This window comes from Atractosteus spatula, chromosome 8 (assembly GCF_055471065.1).
Source record: "Atractosteus spatula isolate fAtrSpa1 chromosome 8, fAtrSpa1.hap1, whole genome shotgun sequence".
Taxonomy (NCBI): Eukaryota; Metazoa; Chordata; class Actinopteri; order Semionotiformes; family Lepisosteidae; genus Atractosteus; species Atractosteus spatula.
In genome coordinates, this window is record NC_142713.1 from 24,019,544 (window position 1) to 24,035,282 (window position 15,739).

Consider the following 15,739-nt stretch of genomic DNA (forward strand, 5'->3'; position numbering starts at 1 on the left):
TATCATTTAAAAAAAAACTCTATTGACAAATACAGTGGAATTCATTATGAAATCTAAATATTTTTAAAAAATAATAGTGAAATACAAAGATGCTAGGGCTGACTACAAAAGCCATTCTCTAATGTTAAAATATTTTGATCTTTTCAGAGCTATTACATGCTGCCTTAACAACATATTAAAGAATCTTGTGGCTCAGCTAACTTACAGCAAAATTACAGCTACATCAAATTGCAGGAACAATTGCACTAGATTACAATAATGATGATTTAATCCAATAGCATTTCATTAATTTATAAATAACATTCAACTAGGCTATATATTACTTTTATGTAGTGCTTTTTGTCCCAACAGTTCACATTGTGTGTTACATATGGTAGGGGCCCCATATCACTCACCAAGTGCAACACCCCCCTGATGCACAGCAGATATTATTTACCATTATACTATACTGTATGATGTGCCAACAGCAGATCACTTAGAGAAGTGAGTAACCAAAGGCAGAGCATCAGAAAGCCCAGCTTATACAGTATAAGCCCAGTGTAGGATTTTGCGGTTATATTAAGATTAATACCCCTATTCTTTTGAAAAGGGATCTTTAGTGAACAAGTAGTCGGAATCTTGTCATCATTTAATCTGAAGAATGGTACCTACTACAGCATATTTTGCCTAGTCTAGTTTTGGCTTTTTTTTTCATTTCTGGTCCAGAGGGTAGGACACGTACTGGTTGATTAGCACCACTTGCAGTGGAGACCTGGTTTTTCTTGACCTTCTTCCACTAACCAGAGCCACGTTTGTGTGGATTGTTCCAGAAAGGTGGGGATGAGACCACATAATCATCAGCAGTTAATGTAATTCTGCATGAGATTAGGGCAGCTGTTCAGATGCTTCTCATATCCTACTGAGTTGTACTTCCTGTTTTTTTTCCATTCTTCAACCACTGATGATAAACCCTTGAGTTTGTCTGACATGTCAGAGGTATATAACAATGACAAGGGCCATGCCTCTTTTAATGCCACTTTTGCCAAACTTCTACACTGCATATTGAAGAACAGCAATATGCTCATTGTTTTTTTGCAGTATCTGGGAATTATGGGATATACCACTGTATCTGCTGTGCTATACTGACTACTTTGGATCACTTTTATGTAGCACATCTTTGTTTACTAACAGCACTGTATACTGTATATACTGATGGAAAAAAGAAACGCAACATTTTCTGGAATGAGAATACTATAGTTATAGTTATGCACAGCTTGTGCAGTGAGGCACTGCAACTTGCCAATCATACGAAAGTTTGTTAGGTGCAATTTTACCCAACGAGGTCCAGGTGAAACAATGCCTGATTAGATCACCTTTAAAAATGCCTTAATTCAAGGCTTAGGTCACTGCAAGAAAAAGGCCACACTCAGTCAGTTTTCTGTGCATTCCATAATGCCTCTAATGTCACCAGATGCAAGGGAGAGAGCCATTGGCATGCTGCAGGCATGTAAACCGCTCCACTGTGTCCCGACTGCAGAGAAGGTTTCAGCAGACCGGCAGGACAGATGACAGTCCAAGATTCGGTCGCCCTCGAATGAGCACACCAGAGCAGGACCGACACATCAGACTGGTCCATCTGAGAGATTGTTTCAGATCTGCCACCCGTACCGCTGCTGAAACTGCCAGCAGACGCAATGCCCGCATCAGTGACAGGACAGTGAGGATCCATGCTGCTGGTCTTAGAGCAAGGTGACCTGTCAGAGGTCCTCTGCTCACACCTCCTATACGTCACACCCGACTGACTTGGGCCAGACCGAGGCTACGATAGATTTGACAGCTGTGGCATCTGGTCCTCTTCTGGTCCTCTCCACAGATGAGTCACTCTTCACCCTGTTTGTTGCAGATGGGAGGGCTAGAATATGGAGGAGGAGGTGTTGCGTTTCTTTTTTCCATTCTATATATATACTGATGCGCAAAATTAAGGCAACATTCAAGTCTGATTTAATCAAATGTTATAAGCAGAAATAAAAAAAAATAAAGTATAAATCAAAGGATCATTTTTAACCTCTCTGAGCATTAACACATCTTGACAATTTTAAAGCACTGACCTGATCAATCTCTGGATATACTGTAGTAGGATGTTAGCCTTCCTTTACAGCAGCAGCTGCCAAAGACTTGCAGTGCTCATTTTTTTATGTAATTAACAAGTCGGTATCACAGATATTCTGTTGGACTGAAGTCATGGTTAAAAGCTAGTCACAGTGAGAGCTCAGCATTGTTCTCTTGAAGTCATGCCATTGTAGTCCTAGCACTGTGTGGTGCTGTATTGGCCTTAATAATTCTAGAATTCCAGATTTTTTGCTTGTAAAAATGGGAAATGTGTTTATCAATGAATTGCTCAGCACTAAAGTCATCTTCGAACTGCAGCAAAGACATTCTTGTATTAAAGGATAGTTCTCCATTCATCAATAAAATTTCAACACCACCCCCACCCAACAGCTACTGTACCACTTCCTAAGCATAATGCTAAACATGTCTGCTCACACCATATTCTACAGATCTGTCAAGAGAAAAAAATTGAATTCTTCAGTGCATAAAATACTCTAGTATTCTCTCTGCCACCACCGCAATGTTCTCTGGACAATAGAAGATGCTGATTTTCTCTCTTAGCTGTCAACATGTTACAACTGAGTGGTCTCTAAATATGCAGACTATTGTCAAGCAGACTGTGTGCTGCACTCATTCTGATGGTGTGTTGGTTATTTATTCCTAGAATTTCCTAAAACGTCTTGTGTAGCTTGAAAATTTGCTAAATGGATCAGACAGATGTACTGTACTGGTCTTGGACTGGTGTGGTGACCTTTTTTTCCAGGATGTTGCCTGTCTCTCATTGAGCTAATTTCCCAATTTTAACTAGTTGGATGATTGTTGAAGCAGAAAATTTAATTCCCCAGGCTATTTCTCTCAAAGACAGACCACCATCAACAATGTTGATAGTATCGAGGCAATCTTAATTACTTAAATGAGTATGGTCATATCTTTCACTGTTCCAGAATGAATTAAATTATATCTTTTGAATATATGTAGTGTATATACAGTATATATAGAGAGATTCTTATTCATTGCATTTTGGCATTTTCTTCTCAACTCAGATAATTACATGAATTAATTTGAGTTGTGTATTTTATTATTCTAAGTAATAATATTACTAAAAAATCAGTAAACCTGTGTAATCACTATTTAAAATGTAAATAACATTATATACATTCATAATGATATTTGATGTAACACTTTAATTTAAATGACTGACCCTGTGCTCTGATCCCAAGCTTCTCTCCTTGTCTGTGTGTCTCATGGAGAGCAAGTTGGGGTATGCGAAAAGACAAATTTCTAATACAAGAAATTGTATATGGCCAATCAAGTGATCTTATCTTATCTTTAATTGTTTAATACATGAGTAACATTTCAAACTTCTGCAGGATGAGTAGTTATTTGTCCTGGAACCAGTTACTTTCAATTGAAAAGTGTGAATCAATGTTGTAGGTGGACTTTAAAATAACAAGTACAGCAAGCAGTTTGTAAATAAATATATGTATATGCTATCCCTTAAAATATAATTGCATTTATTCAGCTGTTGTCAGGTCATCTGAGATGACTTTTTATTGACTGGCAAGTTCATAGTGCATGCACTCTACGTGTGAAGCATGAGAAGTGATAAGACTATTGTCCAGTGTTTCTAAATGTTTTTCTTGTGCTTCATTAAAAACTGACTATTAAAAAATAGCACAACTTGGTGGTTGCATAGCAACAAAAACCTTTCAGGACCAACCTTGGAAATACTGCTTGGTAAAACTATGAAAAATGCACTGGTTTATCAAAACTTGCTAAAATAGATAGCTTGTATGTATTTGCGTCAAACATAATCGGAAAAGCAAAATGGTTATCATATTAAAAGAAAATGCTTATGGCTTAATGATTTTTTAAAGGTTAACTTGCTGCAGGGAAAAAATGATGACATTTTATAGAATTGTCTCTTTTATCTTTCATTTTCGGCACTTAGCTTATTAGTTTAATACTGGACATTGTCTGTTACATTTTTTTTCTGTTTATTTTGTTTTTATTTAGTTTGACGTTGACACCAAGAGCAAATTCCTTTCAGTGCTAAGAAGCTACTATTCTTCATGTGTCAGGGATCCTTTGTTTTACCTGAAAACTCTTCCCTGGAGTTCATTTTGCAGGTGTTCATAAAGATTTAGATTCAAACACCCTATACAATCCTATAATTTTCGTGTTTGTTTGATGGAAGGAGGGTGAGTTGCCTTTGGATGTTGCTTATTCTTTTTCAGTTTTGTCAAGTGACAGATAAGATTGTTGAAGGCTAGGAGCCTTTCATGAATGATTATGCTAATCAAAATAAAACAAAGAAGGTAGGTAAGCACATGCATTGTTAGAAGTTCTGTAAATCATTTGAAAACATGGCTGCAGCCCATTAAAATCTCAACTGAATAATGCTGCAGGAGCTGGAGAGTTAAGCTAATATATCATTGTTATCTCTCTCTACCCTCTCTGCTATTTCAGGCTTGCTGCAAGGAGCTTTACTTTCAAACCTGCAGAGCAAGAAGAATTGCTGCACGGATTGCTTCAGGAGGAGATTGCCATGTATGCATCAGTAATTGGGTTGGGAATTGTGAGGAGGAGGTTTTTTTTATAAACTTCCAATGTAGTTTTCCTGCTGCTGTCTCTGTCCTGGGCTACCACGTCCCCTGCTGCTTCCGTGTTCTGGGCTTCCACACCCCCTGCTGCTTCTGTGTTCCAGGCTTCCACGCCCCCTGCTGCTTCCATGTTCCGGGCTCCCATGCCTCCTGGTCTGGCTTCCATGCCCTTATGTGTTATTTGTTCCCCTGTTCCGTCCGAGTTTATTTTCGTTGTTCGTGACTTTTTGCTTGTTCAATCTGTTTTTTTTTTGTCTTGTTCCTCCGGAGCCCAGTCCGACCCTCTGTTCCTCTACTCAATAAAGGTTTTTTACCCCGGAGGAGGGGGTAGCTCTCAGCCGTGGACTCCCGGAGGTTTCCTTTCAGTTAAATGAGGTTTTTCCTCCCCCGCTGTGCTGTGCAACTCTTTTTTTGGGTGTTAGGAGCCGCCCTTAAAGGGGGGGGGGGGGGGGGTACTGTCACGCCCAGTACACCTAGAGGGCGCTCTACTTCTCTCCTGTTCCTAGTTCCCTGTGATTATTTATGTCTTTCTGGTGTGTCTTGTTGTGTAGCCTATTTACTTCCTGCTTCTGCTCTGCTCCTCGCTCAGCATTGAGGTTTGGATGTCCTGAAACCTGCCTAGCATCAGGTCGCCCCACATCCGCTACCTGAGGGCATAGGTTTCTATACGGCATTTCCTGAACAGCTGAGCCTGGGCTAACCCCTGTCTCGTCGCTACGCATAGGGTCTTTTTTGCTCTTCTGCCATTCCACGGTTCGTCCCTTCAGACATCCGTGACAGTCACAAGCTATGGATAGTGACCAGAAGAAAGAGATTGTGGGTACAAGGTAAGAAAGGTTTCACCATTGGGCTGCTGGGCTTACTCTCCATGACAGTGTGGAGATCAGCAATCCAAGAGGATTCTGGAATAGAGTCACTGCTCCTCTGGATGGAGAGGAGCCAGTTGAAGTGGTTTGGGCATCTGGTGAGAATTCCCACCTGGTGGCTCCTGGTTGGGGTGTACTGGGCACAGCCGAGTTGGAAGAGAGCCCGGGGCAGACCCATGATATGCTGGAGGGAATATATGGGAAATTAATGAATGGAAATTAACAACACAACCTGTTTAGGTTTCTTTACCCAGAAAATAGTATCATTTTATGTTTTGTAAAAATATACTGTTATCAGAAGTGCTTGAAAGTGACACAATGTCACCTTCTGCATCTTTCTTTATTAATATTGATACGTGGCTTCTGACAGAAACCATGTGCTTCTTTAAAGTAGCTGTACAGTATACTCTGTCTAAACTTTAATAATAAGGTTTATGCTGTAATTATATGTATAGCAATTTTATATGACTATTAGAATTTTATTTTGATTAGTTGGTTTACAGCCTTTCGCTGAAAGCTGAAAGCTATTGCAAAAACTTTCATGAGGCTATTACTGTACTATATGTCTCCTAAAATATTTTACTGTATTCCTGGGAGCTATTGGTTCATATTGGAGTGTCACAATAGTTTGCTTGAAACTTTGTCCTGTATCTATGTTTTTGGGCCAAAACTGAATTCTAAAGGAGAGTATTGGTCTCCATTGAGGGCAATACTGATCTTAACAAAACTGTGATCAATAAGCATAAGAAATCATGCTAGGCAGGTGGTCATTTTGTCACACACTTACTTGCTCACCAATAAAAAGAAAACATTCAGTATGACCAACAGCAGACTAACTTTCAGATTTTTTTTAGATTCATTTTATACCATGTTGTATTTTTATGTTTTAAGCAACATCTTTTTTTGATGTAGGAAAAACATGGTTAAGATTGTTGTCTTTTCTTTTAATAAAAGTATTTATTTTTGTATTTTAGTAATGAGAAAGTCAAATGTCTGGAGTTCCTCATTAAAACTGGAGTTGATGTCAATGCTGTGTATACAGGAGGAGACAGGTACAGTACGTGCATGCTTTATCACTGTATTATACTGTACTGTTGTTGAAAAAATCTAAAAGTGTTAATGGCTGTTTTAGGAAATTGGTGCAAAAAGCATCTGTATAGTCACTATTCATATCCTTTTTGTAAAGACCAGCAAAAACATTATACTGTATACACTTGCAAGTACTGTATATTCATTCTCATGGCTCCATGGAACACAAATATTCAGACAAAAGCATGTCTTTCACAGGATGAATTGTATGATTCTTTATCTTCTAAAACAGAACAAAATATCGAAGCTAAATTCTCTTTACATATGCCCATCTGTTAATTTTCCAGCTTCTTTATTATATTTGGCATAGACACATTTATCCCTGAATAGAAGTGGCATTTTTAAACTAGGGCTCTTAAATGTGCCTAGAACTCAAACTGTGTGAAGGTCAAGTTTTGAAAGACGGCGATGTAATAAAGTAGACTCTCCAGGGTTTATCCTGTTTGTAAACCATTAGCTTCATGTGGTGATCTGCAGAGTGTGAGAGGCCACAACTACACCACAGCAGTCTGTCTTTTTAATTAACTTCTGATTGGAGTCCCGCAAGTTGAACATCATATTGTTACCATCCTGTCTGTGATTTTAAGTCTGAGCTTTAATTCCTTTCCTGACAACAGGTCAGGTAATCTGAAACTGCAATGTAATGTAAGTTATTTTCCTGTTTTAATTTCATTACATTACTATGTTACTATTACTATGTAATAATTTCTAAATCTAAATTACCACCTGCAAATTGAGAATTAGTCACTTATGGGAAATTTTATCATATGCCCTATGTGTATCCATTACTTTTGTTCAAAGAACTCGTAACAGGTTGGACAGGCAAGATTTACGATTTCTAAATCCATGCCGACTTTTTCAATGAATATTACTTTCATAGGTGATCCTCTAGTTTATTTATTATAATAATTTTCATTACCGTAGAGTGCAGTATATGTAATAGAAGTCAGACTTAACAGTTTGTAATTATTTGGTTCAATTTTCTTACTCTTTTTATGGATGGGTTTTATATTAGTAATTCTCCAGTCTCTGTGTCTTATCCCTGTCTTAAGTTATTGTTCTTAAAGCTGACTCAATGGCTTCTGAATAAGATCTCACATTTCTTTTGAGTATATTAGATAAGATACTATTAAACCCTGGGGATTTATTGAGGCATGTCATTGACATCTTCCTTAGTGAATACTTGAGTGAACTACTTGTTTAGTACATGAGCCATTTCTCTTTCATTGTCTGGAAGGATACCATTTTTATTCTGGATATATTTTACTTCATCCTTGATGGCACTTTTGCTGTTGTATTACTGAAATAACTTGTTATTTATTTTAGTCCCCATTACAATATTCACTTTAATTCTATTGCTTGGCCTTCCTGATATCCTTTTTTTTACCTGTGTTTTCATTACATTATACTATCTTTCTTTAACTAGTACCTTTTTTCCCTTATATCTTTCTGATTGATTTGTTGGATACAGGTTTTCAGCTTTTCATTCACTTTTGGAACAAATTTGTTCTGTGCTTTAAATAGAATCTAGAAAGCTGCCATCTGTTTTTCACTGATTTCATATCTGTCCTATCCTATTTTGCTTTTCTTAAACTGTCACTCAGTCTTTAAAAGTCTGCTTCCTGGAAACTGGAAACTTCTGCTTTTGATTCAGCCTGTGCAGTTTCAAAATATACTCAAGGCATGCAATTTCTCCTAATGGTTCGCCGTTCACTTTACTCTGTCCTGATTGTTTTGAAAGAAAAGATCTATACAAGCATTTTCTCTAGTAAGCTATCTGGCAAATTGGGTAAGAAAGCTGTCATTATCTATGTCTACTGCTTCAACATCTGCATTTGGTGGCTTAAAGCATACTTCTAACACTATACATTTGAAATTTATAATTTTTTATTAGTCTGACCCACAAAGATTCAGGGATTCTTGATTCTTGTACGGTAGCATAGGTTCCTGAACCTGAGGGATCTTTTTAATACATTTATTGTGGCAACAGAGTGTATTCACTAATGTTACACTCTTCTACGTCAATATTGGTTAGCCAGATTTCTGTGATTCCAGTAACATCATAAGTCCCTGGTTATGTCATAGTTACTATCTACTATCTCATGTAAATTGTGTCTAATACTCCTAGCACTTACTGTAATTATTTTTTTCTCTTTAGTTCCCCCTTGGTCTTTATTTGCCATATAATTTCCTTTTCAATTAGCTTTGGTGTTTCCCCTCTTCCATTTTTCTCCTATAATCCTCATTCCAGTTTAAATGTTTCTGAATTCTCGGATTCCTGTGCCAAGTCAACTGGTGATAAACAAGAGATGATATGTTGAAACTGCATACACTAGTGCACTAGTAAAGTCAGATTTAGAATATTGTGTACCATTTTGGTCACCACACTATAGGACATTCTGGAAGACACTGGCTTTAGTGTGAGTGTGTGCGTTTCTGTGTCTGTGTGTGCCCTGTGATGGTTTAGCATCCCATCCGAGGGGTGTATCTCCCCTTCCACCTGTTGCTCGCTGGATAAAGTCTGGCTCCCATTTGGCCCTGTACTGAATAAAGCAGGTAGAAAAAAGATGGGTGTATATATTGTTTAATGTGAAAATGTAACACAGGAATGACTAAAAACTCATGCACATTAATTGTACAGTAACTACTGACCTGTTTATCCTAAGTTTCACCATGTTCCTCAGAATCCAAATTATTCACAGTCTGAAAAAAATGGTTAATTCAGGAATTTCTTATTCTGATTAAGTATTTGCATGAAAACAAGCTATCCAAGTGACTTCCTGGAGTCAGTGATTAAGATAATTAGTTCAGAGATAGTCAATCCTGGTCCTTCAGTGCCAGGCTCCTGCAGGTTGGATAAGTACCCTTTAAATTAACACCTGATTAACACAAATGATTTGGCTTCTTATCCACTTATTTCTGTCAATTATGTCATTGAAGTGCAAGCAGAATGAAAAGCAGAAACAAGCTCGGCACTCAAAGACTAGAATTGCCTTCCCCTTATTCTGTCAAAGCTAAGCTGAGATCACCATTTTCAACTTACTTTGGTATTTTGAAGGTACCAATTAGATTTCTTGGAAATATGCTTGTAGGCTACAGAGTTTTTGTCAGGGAACCTATACGTGGAATAGGAGGATCCTTATGCGTGACCGGAATCCCACAGGACGCAGAGTAGCAAAGGGACAATCCAAAAGACAAAATCCAAAGGCTGGGTTGATAAGGGAGGCAGAGGGTCCGGTAACGAGAGATATTCAAAAACAATTCAAAAGACAAAATCCAGAAGGCGAGGTCAAGAGGCGGAAGCAGAAGATTCGTAACGGGGGATCAGTCGAAAGGTTTGGAAACGCGCACTTGAGAATACTAAGAAAGGCTTCTCAATAGTGAGCGTGGGAAGGTGTGCGAAGGGGGTTTAAATACTGAAAGGAAAGGGGTGTGATTGGATGATTGGTTAGGGAGTGAGAATTTGAGGAATCTGATGCATGTGAGAATGTGCTGGGTTCAATCAGGGATGAGATTGGGAAGCAGAGGTTCTGGGAATGTAACGTCGTTTGCGAGGGAGAGTGTGGGGCGTGACAGTACCCCCCCACTTTAGAGTCGGCTCCTGACGACCCCAGAGAGCGAGTACGAACGAAGTCATCGATGAGGCTGCGATCCAAAATATCTTTCTCACAGACCCAGGAACGTTCCTCAGGACCATAGCCCTCCCAGTCGACTAGAAATTGTCGGCGACCTCGGAGCCAGCGGGCATCCAAGATCTTATTGACCGTGTAGGAAGGTAGACCGTCAATGAGTCGTGGTGGGGGTGGGGGTGGCCGAGGCCGGGAGAGGGGGGATCTGTGGTAGGGTTTCAGGAGAGAGACATGGAAAGAGGGGTGCACCCTGAGAGTTGGAGGAAGAGCAAGACGATAGGTTACAGGGGTGAGCTGGGAGAGGATGCGAAAAGGTCCAATATAACGGGGTCCCAACTTATGTGAAGGCTGTCTAAGGGGTAAGTTTCTCTTAGACAGCCAGACAAACTGTCCTCGTCGTAGTCTGGGCACAGGTCGTCGATGACGGTCAGCGGTGGTCTTCTGCCGCAAGGAGGTCTTCAGGAGGGTGGATCTGGCTTGTCTCCAAATCCTCTTGAGGAAAGTGAGGCGTGTCTGGAGGCAGGGAATATCCGAATCGGGGATAGAGTCCGGGAGAAGAGAGGGTTGGTATCCTAGAGAGCAATAGAAGGGAGACATCCCAGTGGTGGAGGAAGAGAGAGTTATGGGCATACTCAGCCCAGGGGAGGAGAGGATGTAGCCAAGGAAGTGGATTCTGGTAACATGGAAAGTACACTTTTCCAATTTGGCGTAGAGTTTGTTCTGAATCAAACGATGAAGAACCTCGTGCACATGAGAGACATGCTCCTGGGGACTTCGGGAAAAGATTAGAATATCATCCAGGTATACCAGGGCATATTTGTGCAAGATATCCCTAAAGATGTCATTCATGAACCCCTGAAAGACAGCAGGAGCATTAACCAGTCCAAACGGCATTACTTGGTATTCATAATGACCGTGGGTAGTAATGAATGCCGTCTTGCATTCGTCACCCTCCCGAATGCGGATCAAATTATAAGCACCGCGGAGATCCAATTTAGAAAAAATAGTGGCGCCCCGGAGTGATTCCAAAGCTGATGAAATCAGAGGAAGGGGATAACTGTTCTTGATAGTTATGTTATTCAGACCGCGATAATCAATGCAGGGTCTGAGAGAGCCGTCTTTCTTTTTTAACAAAAAAAAAATTGGCGCAGGCAGGTGAGGAAGAGGGGCGGATGAAACCAGATTCCAAGGACTCCTGGATATAATCTTCCATACCCTGAGTCTCCTTGTTGGAGAGTGAATAGACATGGCCCTTAGGGGGTAGAACCCCTGGAATTAGGTCTATAGGACAGTCAGATGGGCGATGAGGCGGGAGGGATAGGGCCTTCTGTTTACTGAAGGCTAGGTGTAGATCTGAGTACTGGGAAGGGATATTGGGGAGGTTATCTTGAGATATGCAGGAGACGGAAACTTTCTGCGGAAGCTGACAATGCGAAAGGCAATGGGAACCCCAGGCTGTGAGTTCCCTTTGTGACCAGGAGATGTGTGGGTTGTGAATCTGTAACCAAGGGAAACCAAGAACCAATGGGTGAGAAGGGGATTGAATGAGAAAGAACCAAATTACTTCCTGGTGGGTGGCGCCGATGCGAAGAGTGAGGGGAGGGGTCTGCCACTTCACCAGACCAGGGGAGATGGGGGAGCCATCAAGAGTGAGGAGCCGAATGGGCTGGGTGACTGGCAACCGGGGAATATTCCAGGACGAAGCGAGTCCAGAGTCTAGGAAGTTCTCTTCGGAGCCCGAGTCAACAAAAGCAGAGAGAGAGGTCTGTCCAGTAGTCCATGACAGGGTGGCTGGGAGAAAGAGTCCGGATCTGGGAGAGGAAGAAGTGACACTGGCCATAACAGCGGGTGGATAGGAGCGAGGAGGGCGACCGGGGCAGGCGGCTCGGAGGTGATCAGGGGAAGCGCAGTAAAGGCATCGCCCCTCACGAAGTCGGCAATCTCTCTCCTCAGAGGTCAGTCTATGGAAGGAAGGCAGTTGGGAGGGTGTGGGAGGGGTTCGATTGTCCGACCTTCGCTGTTGAAGCCTGAGCTCTAGTTCAAAAACTCGAGAAATGAAGGAGTCAAGTGATGGGAAGTCCAGGGGCAGGTGCACAACGTGATCCTTGAGTTCATCAGATAATCCGAGGCGGAAGTAGTGAATCAGGGCATTGTGATCCCAAGCGAGTTGAGCAGCCAGAAAACGGAATTCGGAAGAGTAGTCCTGAAAAGAGCGAGATCCTTGAGTAAGGGAAGTGAGGCGTGCAACAATGCGGTGGTGAGAGTGCAACTGCCCAAAGGCAGATTGTAGAGCTGTCTGAAAAAGGTGGAAGTTGGTAGTCTCAGGAGCGTTTCGAGAGAGATGTCCAGCCCATTCAAGAGCTTGTCCAGAGGCAAGATACCATAAAAGCAATTCTTTCTTCATCGGTGGGGAAGCAGTCTGGGCGGATGTGGAAAGCCATCTGACATTGAGTCAGAAAGCCCCGACAACTGGAGGAGTCGCCATCAAGTTTTTCCGGGAGGGGAGGGGGTAGAAGATTAATTTGTGTTTGAAGCGGGGGTGCAGGAGCAGGAGCTGCAGGTGGGGGAGACGGTGGAAGTGCAAAGTAGTCAGCTAGTTGCTGGACTGCCGTAGTAAGCAGGTCCAGGGAGTGTTCGAGGAGAATAGAAAGTTGACTCTGGTCTGCTGGATCCATTTTAATATGGCTCACTATTCTGTCAGGGAACCTATACGTGGAATAGGAGGATCCTTATGCGTGACCGGAATCCCACAGGACGCAGAGTAGCAAAGGGACAATCCAAAAGACAAAATCCAAAGGCTGGGTCGATAAGGGAGGCAGAGGGTCCGGTAACGAGAGATATTCAAAAACAATTCAAAAGACAAAATCCAGAAGGTGAGGTCAAGAGGCGGAAGCAGAAGATTCGTAACGGGGATCAGTTGAAAGGTTTGGAAACGCACACTGGAGAATACTAAGAAAGGCTTCTCAATAGTGAGCGTGGGAAGGTGTGCGAAAGGGGTTTAAATACTGAAAGGAAAGGGGTGTGACTGGATGATTGGTTAGGGAGTGAGAATTTGAGGAATCTGATGCATGTGAGAATGTGCTGGGTTCAATTAGGGATGAGATTGGGAAGCAGAGGTTCCGGGAATGTAACGTCGTTTGCGAGGGAGAGTGTGGGGCATGACAGTTTTACCTTTTATTTAATTAAGCTTATTCAACCTAACATTTAATTTATGTCATTTATACTAAATAAAACGTTTTTATATACTGTATATATAATAACCTTTAAAATGGACAGACAATTTTTAGAGTGGAATAGCAGCTCCTGTTACAGTATGTTGAGCAAACATTACAAAAACAATGTCAGTCTACATTTAGTATATTACTGAAGGCAACATCTTTTCATGAATGCAATTATTACATTTTTCTCTCTTTATCTACTGTTCAATGTAAAAGGAATGCGTCAACTCTTCAAGTAGATTGGCACCTGATGACAGTGTGGATATGTTCAATTAGATAATAAAGGGAGAATTTCAGTCAAGAAACTTCAAAGGCCTCTCACCCTAATTAAATAATTCAGAGATCTGGGAGACTGTGGTAAAGAAACATTTTTGTCCTGAAATTCAGTTCTCACTGAATGTCAGCTCAAACAGACTACAGCTAAAGGTAGCTCTCCAAAATGACACACCTACATAAACCTAAGATGTTTACCCTATTAAAATAAACTCTCCAACATCTTAGCTGTTATTTAGTTGGTTCCAAATTCCCATATACAGTAGTTTGTGCAACAAGGTTGATTTTTCAAAATGAGTTTTTTACCTCCTTTAACTCCTTTTCTTTCTTAATGTACTCTGTGTTTACCACTGAATAACAATGACAAAAAAAATAACAATCTGAAGCTGACAAGCTCAAGGAAATTGTATTTTAAAACAGACTGTTTGTAAATATAAGAATGTTGTGTGAGTATTACATGCTTTACTTCCCTTAAAACTGAATTTTTGATGATAAAGTCATGTAATGAACAACAGTTATAAGGAGAAGTAATTACTGGAGTATATGCGAGAAACAGTCAGCAATTTGCTGAATTATAAAGTACAAATGGAGAGCAAGGATTTTTTTGTGAAAAACTAGGAAATTTGAAAATGATGAAATAATGCAAAAAACATGAATGTGGCCTTGGAAGAACATAAAGAGGCTTAAAGAAGATATTAATTGGCCTCTTTGCAAGTAATAAATCACACAATAAAGTTTCACAAGGTTGTTTTGTTGAGCCCAGTGAGTGTCTGCATGCACACAGCACTGCCTCCTTCATGGCTGACTGCATAGAAAACAACGCTACGTGGAAGAGACAAGGTACACTAGTGACAGAATAATGCCAAGTGCTGGAATCAAAGTTTGAATGTAAAACAGTGATTAATCATGTGTCTGTTGTTCCTCACAGTGCATTACATCTCTGTGCACTCCGGCCTGTTTTGAATGAGCTGTTAGCATCACTACTGGACCATGGAGCTGAGGTTAACAAACTCAATGATGAGCACTGCACTCCTCTGTTCTGCGCAGTGTGTGTGGCCAATCTTCATGGAGCCAATTTCCTCTTGAAGAATGGTAGAGTACTGCATTTCTATTTAGTGATAAAACAGTGAAGGACAGATGCTTCTAAGGATATGCGAAGGTCAGATTATACTATAGGTATGGTTCCTCTACCGTGAAAATATATCTTTTATAAATGGCCTCTTGTTATCTGTGTCAGAGTTCAGTAGCTGTAGTCCTAGAGAACCACACTCCCACCGGTTTTAAAAAATAGTCTTAAAAGGTCAATGAGCAAATCTGGAAAGCATGTTAAATCATACTAATTAAGAAAGGAATTAATCCAAACAAGTTACTCAAAACTCAGCTGAAATAAAAAAAACAAGAATCCATTGATAAAGATTGATCTTGTTTTGTTTTATAACTGTGTATTCTGATATATTATGTTTTATACAAAGTTTATTAATATGTCGATATAAATTACAATTACAAAACTTACTTGATAATCCAAAAACTGCAATTTGGTTTGTTAGTTTAGTTTAGTCATCAATTGATCATTTTAAATGCTGTTTGTATGGTCTTTCAGCATTAAGGCAAAGTTGTACATAGTACAACTGTACATAGTTGTGTATAGTACAACCGTCCATTTTAACAGAACTGTACATAATACTAAACAAGGAATGGTTATTGGTGAAATGAGCAATGAGTACATTAAAGATTTTGCTCCGCAGTCAATAAATCAATTCTAAATAACTTGTGGTTTGTATTAGTTTGCATAGTTTGTTTTACAGAAGTTAAATAAGGGGGTAGGACATCCTTACATCATGCTGTATGACAAGTTGCATAATTTGTTCAGGAATGTGCCATAATCAACAGAAAATTAATGAAATTAAGGTTTGATAGTTAAATCACAAGTGATGAAAAAGTAAGACAAAAAATCAATCAGTAGAGAAATCCCC

General features: G+C 40.2%; 1 protein-coding gene across 1 annotated transcript in view; it reads left to right on the forward strand.

Annotated features, from left to right (window-relative positions):
* The window catches only part of LOC148829307 (uncharacterized), a gene marked incomplete at its 5' end in the record, with an annotated part of 111,831 nt that overhangs the window by 83,609 nt on the left and 12,483 nt on the right, over positions 1-15,739 (forward strand). The window contains 3 exons of the mRNA XM_088922641.1: positions 4,558-4,638; positions 6,532-6,609; positions 14,695-14,858. Coding sequence (XP_088778767.1) covers positions 4,558-4,638; positions 6,532-6,609; positions 14,695-14,858 — 323 coding nt within the window. The remainder of the gene's footprint in view (positions 1-4,557; positions 4,639-6,531; positions 6,610-14,694; positions 14,859-15,739) is intronic.